The sequence below is a fragment of the Furipterus horrens genome, unplaced genomic scaffold (genome assembly GCF_987537825.1).
Source record: "Furipterus horrens unplaced genomic scaffold, mFurHor1.1.pri manual_scaffold_4, whole genome shotgun sequence".
NCBI lineage: Eukaryota > Metazoa > Chordata > Mammalia > Chiroptera > Furipteridae > Furipterus > Furipterus horrens.
Genome location: NW_028327174.1, coordinates 121854659 through 121872216, shown reverse-complemented (window position 1 = coordinate 121872216; position 17558 = coordinate 121854659). Strand labels below are relative to the sequence as shown.

Sequence of the window (17558 nt, the reverse complement as noted above, 5' to 3'; positions counted from 1 at the left end):
CACTAAAATGATCCCTATACATATGATGCTGTTCCTACTCTGGTTTGCTTAGTTGGATTTTGTTTTTAATTTTAGATTCAGTTGTTGATATTTGTGTTTGTTGTCATTTTAGTGTTCATAGTTTTGATCTTCTTTTTCTTAAATAAGTCCCTTTGACAATTCATACAATAATGTCTTGGTGATAATGAACTCTTTTAGCTTTACCTTGTCTGGGAAGCACTTTATCTGCCCTTCCATTCTAAATGATAGCCTTGCTGGATAGAGTAATCTTGGTTGCAAATCCTTGCTTTTCATCACATTGAATACTTGTTGCCAGTCGCTTCTTGCCTGCAAAGTGTTTTTTGAGAAATCAGCTGATAGTCTTATAGGCACCCCTTTGTAGGTAACTCTTTGCTTTCTCTTGCTGTTTTAAAGATTCTCTAATTATCGTTCACCTTTGGCACTTTAATCATGTTGTGTCTTAGTGTGGCCCCCTCTGGGTCTAGCTTGTTTGGGATTCTCTCTAGTTCCTGGACTTGTACGTCTATTTTCTTCATAAATTTTGGAAAGTTTTCCTTCATTATTTTTTTCACATAAGCTTTCTACTTCTTGCTCCTCCTCTTCTGGCATCCCTATGATACAGATGTTGGCACGTTTAAAGGTGTCCCAGAGGTTCCCAAGCCTCTCCTCATTTTTTTCAATTCTTGTTTCCTCATTTTGTAATGGTCGACTGTCTTTTTCTTCCTTATGTTCCAAATAATAGATTTGAACCCCGGTTTCCTTCCCTTCACCATTGGTTTTGTGTGGATTTTCCTTTGTTTCACTTAGCATAGCCTTCACTTCTTCACTTATGCGTTTGCCATACTCAAGCATATCTGTCAAGCCTGTGAGCATCTTTATCACCAGTGTTTTGAATTCTGTGTGTGTTAGGTTGTCTATCTCCTCATCTGTTAGGTTGGCTATCTCCTCGTCACTTAGTTCTCCCATTGGAACCTTGATCCATTCCCCCTTTTGGGCCTTACTTCTCTGTCTCCTCATCTTGACAGGCTGCAGTATTTGTTTGTCTCCGTGTCCTAGGTAGAGCTTTTGTTCCTGTTATGTTGTAAGGGGCGGAGCCTTAGGGATTCGTCAGTACAGGGCGACCTGTTTTACCACGTTGTAGTGTTGTATGTGAGGGAGGGGTCTGAGAGGAAACAATGCTGCTTGCTCAGCACTCACCCCTTTTCCAGACAGTTCTCCCACTTTCATATGGGAATGGTGCCTCTCTAGCTGTTGCCCTGGCTGTAGTTCCCAGAGTGCGTGAGTCTGCGAATGTCCTAGGACAGTGGGGGCCCTTTAAACAAGCAGACTCTACTGGGAGACCAGCAGTTTCTTTCTCTGCCCCAACCTCCACCGGTTTGCACAGTCAGAAGCAATGAGGCTGATTTTCACTGGTGCTGGGACCAGGAGCTGCGTGGTCTGGTAAGGAGTTTGGAATGCTCCCCAGGTGTTCCTCCTGACTTTTTAAAATGTGTAATTGTGCTTTCCATTGGCCTGCCACTGCTGCCGCTGCTGCCTCCACCACACCACATTCTCTCTGCTCTGACTCCACTCCTCCTACCTGTCTGGATGAGTATTTCTTCTTTATATCTTTCTTTGTTGGACTTCCATGCAGTTTGATTTTCTGGAACTTCTGGTTGTCTCTAGTTTTGAGGTAGTTGTATTTCTTCTTAGTTGTGGAGGGAGACACAGCATTCCTGTCTATGCTTTCATCTTGGCCAGAAGTCTCCAATCTCTTCCTTTTTAAATGAACTTAGCTTCAAGATTCATTCTCCTACCTGTGCTCTCAGCCCCATCTCTTCATCCTGCCTCCATCTTCCTTCTCCTATATTTTTGTCCTCTTGCTCTCTTCTAGTTACTTTCCTTCAGCCTATGAACATATATCTTTTTCATCTTAAAACTCCTTCTTCCACCTACTTTTGCAGCTCCAGCCAATGCCAAAACCCTTTTTCTTACATTGCAATGAACACACTCACACTCAGGTGCACACATTCATGCATGCACACATGATTCATTGTCTCTGATTCCTTTCATACTATTCAGTCCTCTAAAATTGGGCCTTTGTCCGTCCAACTCCATGGAAACTATTCTTATCGAGGTTAATAATGACTTCCTTGTGGTCATCCATTGAAACTTTTCTGTCTTTTTATTATTCATTCTCCCGCATCATTTGGAATTATTGATCCCTGCCATTGTCTTGGATTTTTCTTCTCTGACTTCTGTGAATCTACTCTTCCCATTGTTCTACCTCTCATCTCAAGGATCTTTCTTCATAATTAGTTTTCTACTATGAAGAGAACTTTAGAAGTAAAGTTTGAGGTTTCATTTAGTTTGAGAACGGGAGGTAATAACCCCTGTGAATTGAATTATCAATTAAAAGTTAATTTTTCTCAATAAAAACTATCATCAAGATTTTTGGGGTACTAGGCAAACTGATTTTCAGGTTTACATGATAAAATGAACAAACAAAATTAAGTAATGCAAGAAAATCTAAGGGGGGCGGAGATAAGTTGGAATTAGTGGTACTACCAGATATTAAGTCATATTATAAAGCTTCAACAACTACAACATGGCACCAGCTCATGAACAGTAAGAGCGTCAGAGCAATGATTGGAATAGGAAGTCTAGAAGCAAATACAATATACACAGAAACTGTTTATGATAAAGAGAGAACCAAATCAATGGGTAAGGATGTACTACTCTCAAATTTTTAACATCCCTTTCCTGTATTTTCTTTCTCATTCAGCCTTTCTGTCTCCTTTCCCTGGTCTATAAAAACACTTAAGTGTCTCTCAAAAATCGGAAAACAAGCAATGCTTCCTTCCTGTTTTACCTTAGTTAACCACTCTTTGTTCTACACTTACCAGCCAAATTTTCTTGAAAAAACATTCTAGTACACCATTTCTACTTCTTCCTTTTGAAAAAAATATTTTTAACTATATTGGTTTCTTTTTAGTTATAAAAAGACAATACAGAATACTGTACATTTTAACAACTTTTGAAATATGAGAAGAAAAAGATTATAATTAAATCTTCACTAATAGCACAACAGCCACTAGGCATATGTGGCTATTCAGCATTTGAACTGAGCTGCACTATAGGATACACACTGGATCTTGAAAGCTTAGTGGAAGAAGAAAATGCAAAAATAACTCAGATTATCTTTTCTTTGGATTACACGTTGAAATGACAACATTTTGACATATTATTTTAAATGAAAAACAATTCCTAAAGCTGTTTAAAATTTTGTCAGTGATAAACACTGCTTGGATTAAGTGCAAAAGTTGTCATTGTTTACGGAGGTCTGGTTCTCAGAAAGCTAAAATGTGCTCTGAAGCATGGTATGCCAAGAAATTTCAAGGAGCTGCTGAGAACTGTTTGACTTACAGGGGAGAAAAACTTTCCTCTTCTTCCCTTCTAGGTTTGTTGGCTGGTCTAACAATTAAATTGACATAAGACAATTTAAGAAGAGAAAACCAATTTAATTTTGTACTATGGGCGCCCCATTAAAAATATGAGACTCACAGAAGTGAACAAAGCAGACAGGTTTTATAACTTCTAGACAAAGAAACAATAAATGTGTGAAGAGTTAGATCTAGGGGTAGTAAATTAGTGAGGAAGTAACAAGTTTTATTTACACAGCCTTCTCAGCCCTAAATTCCCTCTCTCTTCCTCCTGGTACAGGGAGGGTACCTTTCACATTGGAGATTTATTTCCTGCTTTCAGGGGAGCACAGATTTATTTCCTGCTTTCAGGGGAGCACAGAAGGATCAGTCCTTGCACCGGCTGTTTCTCAAGTAACTTTAATTTTAAATATCAATATGCCAAAGTGGCATATTTTAAGGTAGCATATTCTGTTTCAGTATATACTTCCTTTTTTTTTTTGATAGCTGCTCTTTTAAAATTGTTTCAGGATATAGTGTCTTATTTTAAGTATGCCTTGCGGCATACCTCTTCAGGGGAAAGGCTAAGGGAGTAAACCCCGACAGAAAATCCGGAGCCGGAGTCCCTAAGGCGGTTCGACGTTGTAGTCAACACCGGCAACTCCTGCGGCGCACCTGAAGCCAAGCTGTATTGACTCCGTTTTTCCCTTGGACCCTTCAGCTGCGAAGAGAGGGGGGATCTGCTGCATGGGCAACAGCAGACCCTCCATATCACCCTGCCCAGGCTCTGTAGCTTCAGCTTCACTGGAGAGGACACTCCAGCGTCATCGCAAGATGTCGATTCAACACGGGAGGAGACAGATACCGTGTCACTCCCGAGTCGGACTGCACAGCCATTCTCGGCGGTGCAGGTAGACTCTTAAGAAGCTACACCATCGTCTCTCGAGAGGGACGGCTGCCGCCGCCGACGATATTTAATGAGTTCAATCACTAGTTGTAGTATGGGAGCTCCTAATGAATGAAATGCTTTATTATATACTGTGTTTGAATTCCTAAGCTCCGGGGTGGAAGATGAAGGACCTGGAATGCAGAGGCCACACCAACTGGATATATGACCATGAGCTGGTGCTGGGTAGTTTCAGAACTCACTACATCTTGTCTCTTCCTTCTCTGCTTTCTAGGATGACGGTACTCCCTATGGGGCCAGGTACGTGGGCTCCATGGTGGCTGATGTGCATCGCACCCTGGTCTATGGAGGGATTTTCCTATACCCAGCGAACCAGAAAAGTCCCAAGGGCAAGGTAATCCTCCTTTTTTGACAGGCTTGTATTTGGTAGGGAATCCAGTTGGAGTTCCCTTTCTCTTCACACCTGCTTTTTGGCTACTGCCGTGTCCTTGGCATGTCTGTCTGTGAGTGGCAGATAGAAGAGAAGTACATTTCCCATTAGGAAATTCTGAGGCTATTGTAGGTTTGGAGAGAAGGCTGAAGCTGTCATTGGCCATTTCTCTGGCCCTACCTTCCTCTGGCCTCATGCCGGTCATTCACCATGAGTCAGCTGTGTTTGTCTCCCAATTTTCACACGCTGTGTCTGACTTTTAGTTTCAGCGCCAACTGTTTGTGGATCACAGACCCCTGTGAGAATCTAATGAAACTTATGGACCCACTTCCCAGAAAAAAAAATGCTTGTAAACATACACATCACATATGTGTTCAGGGGATTCACAGATGTTCTGAAGTCCATCCACAATCCCCTAGAAAGTTTCCAAACTCCAGACTAACTTCAGCTCTGAACTCATTCAGTATTTGGAAAAACAGATTCTAAAAGGTCTTAAACAATTTTATGCCACAAAACTGAAAATACCGGTATCACCAAGTAGGAAATCTATATTCCAAATGCGCCTATCTTGAATACACCCTTCCATGGAAAGGTATCTGATTTTTAGCCAATCACAGAAATTATAGCTAAGTAGGCAAGTCAAAACAAAGAACTGCCATGTTCTCTAACACACCAACAACTAGCCTCTCTCTCTCTCTCTCTCTCTCTCTCTCTCTCTCTCTCTCTCTCTCTCTCTCTCTCTCTCTCTCTCTCTCCATAAAGGTAGGTGATTTGAGATATTAGAATGGATTCAAAGCCACAATCAGAAATCTAACAGCACATGAGAACAAAGAATATTTTTAATATGCAGGTTGGTATATCAGGCATTTCTCTTAATGTGAGTGTTGAGCTCACGTGTATAAACCTGTTATACAGAAAAGTCTGCGTAAAATGATGAGGAAACTCTTAAATAGAACCATTCTTACCACCTATTCAGTTCCAGCAGAAAGAACATTAAGGCTAATTATTACTAATTATTAAAATGATTTAAAATTAGTCAGAAAATACCCACAGATAATTATATAAACATTTCCATAAGGAGGTATAATTCCACATATAGACCTATATTCACAGTACCATATCCACCACCTATATTTAAAGTACCATTGGTTCCTCACCTCCATGTTTTAACTCTCATGGTCTTTGTGACACAGCTGTATGTAGCAGGCAGATGAGAGTGAAGGGGGTTAGACTCTCCTCCTGTGTGTGCTTGTCTCTGTAGTGACATGTAGATTTTAACCACAGGGGAAAATAAATAGATCACACAGCCTACAGGCCAAGGTACCACGAACACCTTGGCATTGTGTTTTAAGATGAATTTATGGCAACAATGGAATCTTAAGTCAGAGCAAACCTTGGCTCCAAGACAAGCTTTATGTGAGAATGCTGTGCTTTTTTTTAAATTATTTTTTGGAGTGTCTGAATCAGCGTGGTACAAACAAAGATCAATTGGTTACAGCCTGAAAATTTGTTGCTTGATACCCCCAAACCCTAGTCTTCATACCTCCAGATTCAGGGCAAAGGGAGGAAAGAGCCACACTCTGTAAGTTTCCAGGTCAGAGTCTTTCAAGTTGCCTGTCCACGACAGTGTGGCCTCCACTGTCCCTTCTGTGGACAATTAGAGACCAAACTAGCTAACTGAAGTGTGTTCACATGTACTGGGGCTTCTCTGTGTCCCTGCCAGGCTGTCTACAACTTTAAGGCAGGAGGTCTAGGGTGAGGGCATTGTACATTGTTTTACCAAAATGGCAGGTACGTGCCCAAGTCTTTTAACCTACTTTGTCCTGAGTGCCTGGCTCTCCAACTTTTTTTTGTGTGTATGTTTTATTGATTATGCTGTTACAGTTGTCCCAAATTCCTTTCCCTTTGCTCCCCGCCACCAAGCAAACCACCTCCCTCCAGCAGTCCCCCACCCTTAGTCCATGAGTTGTGCATAAAGCTCTGCTCAACAGCTCCATCTATTCCCCACCCTCCTACCTTGCTCTTAATTCCTGCACCATTTCCCTCCCTCTCCTCCTTGCCCCTCCCAGCTGACTTCCCCCCCAACATGCTCCCCATACCTATGATTCTGTTCCCACTCTAGTTGTCTGTTTAGTTTACCTTTGTTTCCATTCCCTAGCTTCTGTTGTTCATAGCTGTGATACTGTTTTCATTTTAATGTTCATAGTTTTGATTTCTTTTTTTCTTAAATAAGTCCCTTTAACATTTCATATAATAAGGGCTTGATAATGAAGAACTCCTTCAGCTTTACTCTGAGTGGGAAGCACTTACTCTGCCCTTCCATTCTGAATGATAGCTTTTCTGGATAGAGCAATCTTGGTTCTAAGACCTTGCTTTTCATCACTTTGAATATTTCCTGCCAGTCCCATCTTGCCTGCAAAGCTTCTTTTGAGAAACCATCTGATAGTCTTATAGGCACCCTTTTGTAGGTAACTCCCTTCTCTCTTGCTGCTTTTAAGATTTTCTCTTTATCCTTTAACCTTTGGCATTTTGATTATTATGAGTCTTGGTGTGGTCCTTCCTGGGTCTAGTTTGTTTGGGACTCTCTGTGCTTCCTGGACCTGTATGTCGATTTCCTTCCCCAAATTAGGGAAGTTGCCCTTCATTATTTTTTCAACTAATTTTTCAATTTCTTGCTCTCCCTATTCTCCTTCTGGCAACCCTATGATTCAGATGTTGGTAGGTTTATAGCTGTTCCAGAGGTTTCTAAGCCTCTCCTCATTTTTTAAAATTCTTATTTCCTCCTTCTGTACTGGTTGACTGTTTGTTTCTTCATTCTGTTCCAATTTGTTGATTTGGGCCCTGGTTTCCTTCCCTTCACCACCTGTTTCATATGGATTTTCCTTCATTTCAGCCAGGATAGTCTTCATTCTTTCCCTGTCCTGTTTAATCTTTGCTGTCAAGTCTGTGAGCATCCTAATCACCAATGCTTTAAACTGTGCATCTGTTAAGCTCTCTATCTCCACATCTGTTAGGCATGCTATCTGCTCGTTGCTTAGTTGTGTCACTGGACCTTGACCTGCCCCCGCTTTTGGGTCATACTTCTCTGTCTCCTCATCTTTCTGTGTTTGCCTCTGGGATTTGGGCAAGGGCTGTTGCACCTCTTATGTTATAGGGGACAGAACCTTAGGTATTTGTTAGTGCTGGCGACTGGTTCACCGAATTTTGGCACTGTATGTGGGGGAGGGGTCTGAGAGGGAAAAGTGCCAGTTGCCACAGCTTTTCCGGGTACTTCTTCCTCTTTGCATACTAAGCAAGCCACCTCCTTTTTGAGACGGGCAGCTTCTTCCTTCGCCTCAGCCCCCACTTGCTTTCACAGTTAGAAGCAATGCGGCTCTATTTTCCCAGGCTTTGAAACTGCAAGCTGTGTGGTCTAGATTAGGGCTGAGATCGTTTCTTCGGTTTAAATGGTATGACTGTGTTTCTCATCAGGGCTGCTGCTAGCCATGCCCACCCACCCACCCACCACTCTCTGGTGAGCCACATGGCCTCTAGCCATGCTGCCATCAAGCACCACCCCCGCAGCCGCTGCTCCGCTCCTCTTTCTCTCCCTCCTGGCTCTGCCTCTCCTACCTTTCTGGTTGATTATTTCTTCATTTCTTGCTGAACTTCCCTGTAGTTTTGATATTTTGGATTTTCTGGGTATTTTTAAGTATTAAAGTGGTTGTAAATTTCTTCTTAGTTGTGAGGAGAAGCAGCGCATGTATTTACATCTCCATCTTGGCCAGAAGTCCCCTGGCTCTCCAACTTACACCAGAGATACTTTATTCTTCTCCATGCAATAGCAAAAATTAAAAATCAGCATCAAATATGACTGTTTCTCCAAGTAGTTGCAACATGTCTTCAAAATGGATTTGAAGAAAAGAAAGGAAAAGATGCATAGAGCTGAGCTAACCACTTTCTAAGCTGATTATAGATTTTTTTAAAAAGAAAATACAGATTTTGCACCCATGGAGAAAGGAACAAGAAGACAATGTGATATCGAGTCAGGGACTGCAGCTAGAATATCACCTTGAATCTGATGTGATGTGTGTGTGTGGTGGGGGCCGTCTGGTGATGAAGTCACAACATAATCACAGAAATGGATTTAAAAAGGACATTTAGTTCAGCCCATTTCATAGTTCAGAAGAGGCTCAGCTCTGAGTCATGTTCACAGCTTGGCAAGCAGGGCATGGGCCAATTTTACCACCTATTTCTGCCCTCCACTGGGAGCCCTTGTGCAAGGTATATTTAGCCTTTTTTGGCCAGTTTCTTTATGTCAGGGAAAGGAGATTCTACAGTGACCAAACAAGATAGATGCTGTCCCTGCTCGCAAGGGAGGTCATCAGAAGAAGAAGGCAGATGTCAAATAAAACTCACTGCCATGACTCTTATGAATGGGGAAGTGTAGGATGCTGTAGGACTGTAAGCAACAGGAGTTAACTTAGTTTAAGGGGGAAAAAGGGCAATGTCAATATCAACCAACTATTTAGCCAACTTGACACTTGAAATATAGAGTTCCTTTCCACTATCCAAGACACTATGGATCTCCTGAGAGACCACCTAGCATTCTGAGGTGAACTTCCAATCCCATCCAAGCTGTACTCCTCACAGACAGCATCTCTTAACCAGGCCTGCGGAGTCAGTTTACCTCATTATGCAACCATCAAGAAAAGGGTACCAAGATCTCATCCTCCCAAGTGAAGAGGAAAGTCTCTCGTAAAGGTCACAAGTTAGGTAGTTTACTGACTATAGGTGTTCAGCACCTATAGGTACCCTGCCTTCTGGAGGGTCTAGATATAGGGCAGCCCACTCTGCTGAGGTTCACAAGCCTATTCACACTAACCAGACAGAAGTTCAGCAGGATTCCTCATCGAGCTTCAGGGACATGACTTGAGATTTTTGGCAACTTGCAAAGTTTGCCTGCCTGACCCTCTCTCTGCAGCTCCGGCTCCTGTATGAGTGCAATCCTGTGGCCTTCATCATTGAGCAGGCAGGAGGCTTGGCGACCACAGGGACACAGCCGGTGCTGGACGTGAAGCCTGAGGCCATTCACCAACGAGTGCCCCTTATCCTGGGGTCCCCGGATGATGTGCAGGAATACCTCACCTATGTACAGAAAAACAAGGCAGGCAGGTAGTGAATTTGGCTCTGAAAGCCCTCTTCTTTTTGTCTTGTACCTTGTATTAAGGACCCTAAATGAGTGATAAGCAGAAACAGTGGTGATGAGTAACAAAAGGCCCATCCACCCAATCACAAGCAGAAGAGCAGCAGCAAACTACATATTACAGGTTTCGAGGCCAGAGGCAACTCTGTGGTCAGTGTAAATGGCTAAAAATAAAAATCCACATGTGAAAAGAATAACTTCGATTTGTCTTTTTTCATGAACAGTGGCAAAAAGAGTTGTAATTCTAAGTCTGTCAGCTCAAGTAATTAGTAGCTATCTACTTGGGTGCAAAAAGTACAGAAATCAGTTAAGAATTTTTCTTGGTTGGCTTAATATTTGAACCTAGTGTCTTATCCTGTAGAGATTCATTTTCTTTCTCAAAGTAAATACATATACTGAATATATGCATATTTTATGTACACACTTAAATGTATATATATTTAACTGGCTTACTTAATTTCTTAGTAGAGTTTTTGCCTTATTTTGGATAAGTTATGAATTAGAAATCTCATAGTTATTAAAATCTAAAATTTCATATTGGTCCTTTTTGGGGGAGCAATAACTTGAATGACTAGTAGAAGTTTGAATGGAAAAATGAGGTCACCTATTGAGAAAGCAACATACTAAACAAAGTTAATATTTAAAAATTAACACTTACTTTTCTCAACCCATTAATTTTGCATTTTTTATTTTGGGAGAAATACTTTAATTAATCCTAGGGTGTAACCAGAGCGTATCAGTTAAATGATTCTCCATTTGTCCAAATTATGTCAACATCGGGTTGGAGTGGCATATGCAACAGAAATCTCAACTTGTTTTAACAAGATTTGCTATATATGTATATGAATTTAGAGGTCAAAAATTATTAATGAAATATTGATAAATCAAATCCAGAAGTATTTAAAATAAAGATGCATCAAGATGAGGTCAAGCTTAACTCAGAAAATCAAAAATTATTCACATTAGAGAATTTTTTTCAGGATGGTGGTGTAAGTAAATACACCTCACCTCCTTGCACAACCACATCAAAATTACAACTAAGCTATAGAACAATAATTATTCAGAACTGCCATAAATTGAGCTGAGTGGAAGTCCTACAACTACAGATCTAAAGAAGAAACCACAGACTGGTAGGAGGGGTGGCGATGCAGAACAGGCTGGTCCCACATGTGGTAAATAAAAATTGGGAGGGACATTTCAGGAGCAAAGGCTCCCAGCCCCTCACCAGGCCACCTAGCTAAGGTTCTAGTGCCAGGAAGATAAGTCGCTATAACTTCTAGCTGTAAAAACAAATAGGGATTGAGGCTGTGGAAGACAGAAACTTCTGGAGTCCCAGGCAATTCCTCTTAAAGGGCCCATGAATGGACTTACACAGACTCAGTGACCCTGAGCTTCAGCACTGGGGCAGCAGCTTGAAAGACACCAGAGACATATGGGAAGGAGCTGAAGTGTCTGGCATTAAGACAAGACCTGGGGGACAGCTTTCTCGGAGACAGAAGCCATTGTTCCCTTTCTGAGCCATCCTCCCACAGAGCCACAGAACCAGCAAGTAGGCACCATATTTGAGACTCCATCAACCTGGCTGATGTTTGTCCCACTCTGGTGATTCCCTGAGGATCATCCCCACCCTACTTAAGGGCTCACCCAAGCTATTTCCAGTGATTTTTCCATATTAATGGCTTGTCTTGTCTCATGCTTCATATTTTCCTAAGTTCTCTCAAACAAGCAGCACCTGGCCTCAGTGAGGCCCATAACTCTCTCTAAGTGACCCCAGACGCAGCACTAGCAGCAGTTGGCCTTGGTTCACTGGTCAACCTCACTTGGGTACTTCCAAGCTCAGCACAAATAACAGCCAACTGCAGATCACTCTGTAGCTTATGCTCGGTAGCCCTGGAGAGAACACAGCTGGTGGCTAACCTTGGCCAGAACCTGCCTGGAGGACCCAGAGCCTGTACACCCTATGGACAGCTACAGACCATGTTAGGGCACCACCATCCAACCACCTCCACAAACAACACCCTCCAGGGGCAGACTCAGCAGGCACCAGAGCCCTGCTGAGGTAAAAACTGGTTATATGGGTGCTCAATGAACTTAGGGGAAGAGTAGAGGAACTCAGAGAGAACTTCAACAGCATAAAAAAGGACATGGAAACCATAAAAAAGAATTAGTCAAAAATGAAAGATATAGTAACTGAAATGAACAATTTACAGGAAATCAAAGTAAAGTGGATGAAACTGAGAATCAAATCAGTGATTTGGAATATAAGGAACCAAAAAGCACCCAATCAGAGCAGCAAGAAAGAAAGAGTCCAGATGTCTCTGGGACAACTTCAAGTGTACAAAAATTCACAATATGGGGTTGCCAGAAGGATAAAAGAGAGAGCAAGAAATTGAAAACCTCTTTGAAAAAATAATGACAGAAAACATACATAACTTGGTGAAGGAAACAGGCAAGCCAGGAAGTTCAGAGAGTCCCAAACAAGATGAACCCAAAGAGGTCTGCACCAAGACACATTATAATTAAACTGCCAAAGGTTAAAGACAAAGAGATAATCTTGAAAAGAAGCAAGAGAAAAGCAGTTAGTTACCTACAAGGGAGCTCTCATAAGACTGTCAGCTGATTTCTCAATAGAAAATTTGCAGGCTGGAAGAGATTGGCATGAAATATTCAAATTGATGAAAAGCAAGGACCTACAACCAAGGTTACTCTACCCAGCAAAGCTGTCGTTTAGAATAGAAGGACAGATGAAGAACTTCCCAGACAAGAAAAAGCTAAAGGAATTTATCACCACCAAAACAGTATTATATGAAATGTTAAGGGTCTTCTTTAAGAAGAAGATAAAAAATATGAACAGTAAAATGACAATAAAAACATATCTATGTATAATTGAATATAAAAACAAAATAAACAAACAAGCAGAACAGATTATAGATGCAGAGAATATTTTGACGGTTGCCAGATGAGATGGGGGCTGGGAGGAGGGGCAAAAAAAGATGTTGGGATTAAGAAGTGCAAATTGGTTGATACAAAATAGTCATGGGGATGTAAAGTACAGCAGAAGAAATATAGTAGCCAAAGAATATATATGCATGACCCATGGACATGGACAATGGTGTGGGAAATGCTTGAGTGAGTAGGGAGGGTTTTGGTGGAGGGGGAGGAAGGGGGAAATATTAGGACAACTGTAATAGCATAAACAATAAAATGTAATTTACATAAAAAATTATTTACATTAGAAAGTCCTTTAAAGTAATGCTTTAGGTTAAGGCAAACGGCAGCAATGTGGATGGGGGAGGGGGGCTAGGAGAAGCTATGGGAAGAAGCAAGGCTCTCCTTTTCCACTTTATCTTTGTGCAAGGTGGTTCATACAACCTAAAGAAGATTTCCACTTGATTCTAATTCAGGACTCAGCATTATTCTTCAGTCCACTATGGCTTGACTGCAGTATCAGAGGTAGCCAAATTTTAATACATAAATTAAACTTTTTCATCTTTCCTAAAAGGAACAAAGAATTTCTTTTCCTAGGAAAAATTCTTATTTTAATCAATGGGCTATTGATACTTTATTAGACACTCGATTTGAAATGTATATCTCAAAGATTCAAACTGAAATCTTCACTTCAAAATCTCCTGTAAATACCTTGATTTGCTGAGTTTACAGAACATAGTCTAAAGACTACAGAACCAGTAGGAGAAGGTTTTCTTGGAAACAAAGATGAGAGACAGCACTTCAATCATGGTGTATGTTGCTTTGAAGACTGGTAGTGGATGCTCAGGAAACACCATTCACCATTCATATCCATTCTTCTTCAGGCTGAGACGTTGGGTCTCTTCAAATCAAATTCAAGAACAGGGAATTAGGGAAGAGTATGGAAGTCTCATTTCATTTTCAGAGGCTACATACTGAAGATGCCAGGAAGATGGGGCAATGGTGCCTGAGTGACCAGTGATTGGGCTCTCAGGCTGAAATGAGCTGAGAATCCTTTTTCTTTAGGTTTCTCATTTCCTCCTGACTGGCTTCCCAGTGTAGAAAGAACCCACTGTTTTTTCTATTTTCAGGCATTTCTCAGAAGTACACTGTACAGGTGTACATTCCCCGCTTGGGGAAGGTGGAACCATTCACTGGTTTCCATTATACTTTGGGAAGATTTGCTTTAGCAAATGACCACAGACCCATTAACACATCAAAAAAGAAATACAATGTGGTCATTTTAATAGATGCTTTTTAAAAATATGAAGGAAATATGATCTTTCAAATTAGTGGGGAAAGAATGGTGTTTGAATAATTAGCTAGTCATTTGGGAAAAAAATAAAATTAGATCCCCAAAACATACTGCAAATGAATTCCAGAATTAAACATAAAGCATAAAAATATAAAGATATTAAAAAATGTCATTGGGGCTATATTACGATCTTAAATGGGACCAAAAGACACAAAGCAAAAAGTATAAAGGAAAGACAGATGTGATTACATCAAAATAAAAACAACACACCACAAAGTTAAAAGACAACTGATAGCTTAGGAGAAAATATTTGTAACATATATAACAAAAAATGAATATCAACAATCATATATGTTAAGAGGAAAAAGATAAAGTGTCTATAGATAAATAAACTAAAGATATAAAACTGCAGTTTGCAGATGAGAAAACACAAAGGGTCAATAAACAGCTGAAAAGATGGTAGCCTCCTTGATGATTCATTTGAGTTAATTTTTGTGTGTGGTGTAAGATGGTGGTGAAGTTCAATTCTTTTTCATTTGATGTACAGCTTACTTCTTTACTTAAAGTCAACCGATTGTAAATGTTAATCATATCCACATAGCAACTTCACAGGAACCTTAGGGGTGGTGTTTGACCAAAGAACTGGGCACAACAGGCTAGTCTGAAGTACAAACAAGGATAGATGACCAAGCTATCATGGTAGGTGAAAAGGATATTTTGCAAATAAATATTATGGAATATGCCATTTTTGTGAAAATTTTTCTAAAGCACACAGCAAAACTACATGTGTTTTGGGGGTAAAAACAACGTAAAGAGGTCTATTAATATCACTAAATTAATAATTATGGTTACTCCCCTGAGGGAGAGGGATGTGTGTTGGGGTCTTTGCTTTATCTTCAGTGCTTGACTCTTAAAACTATGACAATGTATTCATACATAACTCAGGTGTGTCATTTCATTTGGACAGCAGGTTTTATTGTGTGCCTACTATTTGCCAGGGCTTTAGTGCTGTTCTCAGTGCTGAGAATAGAGATGTGAACAAAACAATACTCCTTGATCTCTGTTTAGCTTTAGTGTCAATGTGTGGAGAGACACAATAAATAAACAAAGCCAACAAATAAAATAAAATAGTATGTCAGATGGTTTAAATACAATGGGAAAAAATAAGTCAGGGAAAGGGAGAACAATGCTAGAGGAAGTTATTCTAATTTTAGTCCATGGAGAGGGTGACACTTCGGCCATATTCAGATGGAGAGGATGAGCCTCATACATACCTGGGGGAAAGCCTATAGGGAAGGAGACAGAAAACACATACAAAGACAACTTAAGTAAAAGAATATTTCAAACATTAAAAAGTACTATATTCAAGTGTTTAGGCATTCTTCCTCCATGATGTCACTCTTGCCACCTCTCAGGAATGGCCTGATCCATATTTGATAGGTGGGAAAGTGAGTGGGAAGAAGATAAGTGAAGGTTCCCAGTGGGGAAATGGTTAACTCTACCAGAGACTGTATTTTCTGTTTCTTAACAAAAGAGTTTCTCAGGCACAAGAGGGCTTTCTGTCAGGAAATGCAGCTCATCCCCAGGAAGCTATTTTCTTAGAAGCTAGACTGACATCCAGGACAGTATGGCAATCAAAGGCTCCCAGGACTTCCAGGGATAATGATGGTGGTAAGGGAGGAAGGGCAGACCAGGATTATTACCTCCATGCAGCTCTCCATGCAGCTGAGCTCCAAAAAACCCAAAAGTCACTCAGGGGAGAGAGCACAAATCTTCGGAGGCAGCGATCTCAGCAGAGGGCTTGTTGTCAGAGATCAGGACTTCTATGTCCAAAAGACCAGCAGTATTTCCCATTGCAAGGTAGGCCACCTTGGGTCACAACTACTTTTTTGAGGAGCATGTATAATATTCAGTCTTATTTCCATTATTTCCCATATTTTCTTCACATCTTTCTATGGTCTTTCCTCCTTTACAAAGAAAAAACAGAAAACATTTGACGTCGTCCAGTGAAAGTGGCACCAGAGAGTAAAGAACACATCAGTTATCACCAAGTTAAACCAGAAGGAAGCAAAGCATATTTTAAGTGCGTTTTGATGTGTGAGAATGCCTTTCTATAGGGCACCTGTGGTTTCTGGTGTGGACGTGCAGCCAGTGCTAGACCTAGATGAGAGAGGACATGGGAGGAGGCACAAGATTCCCAAACCTTCTTGTGTCTTTTTTCTGTTTGGCACATTTCTCAGCTCACTGTTACCCGTGAGTTGAAACTCCATGCGGAGTTTTTTAAATTTCTCCTATCTTAGATGATTCCCTTGTGGACCGTGGCATTTTGTTGAGCTCAGTGAAATCCTAAGAAACTAAAAGAAAAGGAGTGAAAATGAAACTTGGTCTTGATGCACATAATGAGTGTCTGAGAACCATTTAGAGATGACAGATTTCTTACTTGTCCTGCCTGCATGTTCAGCAAGTCTGACCTGTCCTGCTGGTCTTGACCGACGAGCCCAGCTGTGCTCTCTGGGTTGCTGCATAGAGCATGAGGCTGGCAGTGTAGAAACCGGTTCGTTTCTATCCCAGGGGTGACATTCCATATTACCACAAAATCCTTGACTTAATTCTCATAGTCTAGAGGCTAGAATTCCAAACCAGAGTGTCTGCTGGGCAATACTGTCTCTGAGGGCTATGGGGCCTGATTCTTTTGTTGCCTCTTCCAGCTTCTGATATTAAGTTTATGTTTCAGACAAGACTTTTGTGTAGTTGAAATGTTTTCAGCTTTATTCAATTTATGCCCATTGGCTTATTTTTAAAATATGATAGATATAGCTTGGAACTTTTCACAAGTTTAAGTTAATACTATGTGTTTGAAAGTTACAGAAACTTCTAATATGTGTTTAATTGTTCAGACATCATATAGTTTGAAACATTTTCCAAATGTAACTATGCCTTTAAAAATTACAAAAACTTACAATGTTTAATCATTTAGACATCTGAGAGGTCTTCACACTTTTGTTCATATCAGCACCCAGGCAGTTTCTCAGTTTGAGTCTGAATTTCCAGGATTACATGGACAGCACCTGCACTCACCTGTCGTGGTGAAGCAAGGTGACAATCACAACAAAATCCTTTCTAGTGGATTTTCAAAGATGAAATGTGGAAGTCTGCATTTTCTAAAGATGGTCACAACCGTATCTTCCATGTCACATGCTCTTGCCGTAAGTAACCTCACCTCTTCCAATCATGAGGTAGCCTCTCAGCCCCCTTCCCTCGAACCTGGGCTCTCTGATGACATCCTCCAAATACAACAAAGCAGCAGAGATTTCACTGGAGACTGAGACAAAGTTATAAGATGACTTGCAGTTCCTCATTGGGTGTTCTGGCATGCTGTCTCTGGGGACATTCTTCTCAGAGTGGATCTTCAT

General features: G+C 40.9%; 1 protein-coding gene across 1 annotated transcript in view; it reads left to right on the top strand.

Annotated features, from left to right (window-relative positions):
• FBP2 (fructose-bisphosphatase 2) overlaps positions 1-10120 on the top strand; it is a 55268-nt gene extending 45148 nt beyond the window's left edge. Inside the window, exons 6-7 of the mRNA XM_090274011.1 lie at positions 4583-4702; positions 9702-10120. Of these exons, the coding sequence (XP_090130137.1) occupies positions 4583-4702; positions 9702-9896 (315 nt within the window). The 3' untranslated portion in view covers positions 9897-10120. The remainder of the gene's footprint in view (positions 1-4582; positions 4703-9701) is intronic.
• Positions 10121-17558: the final 7438 nt, after the last annotated feature.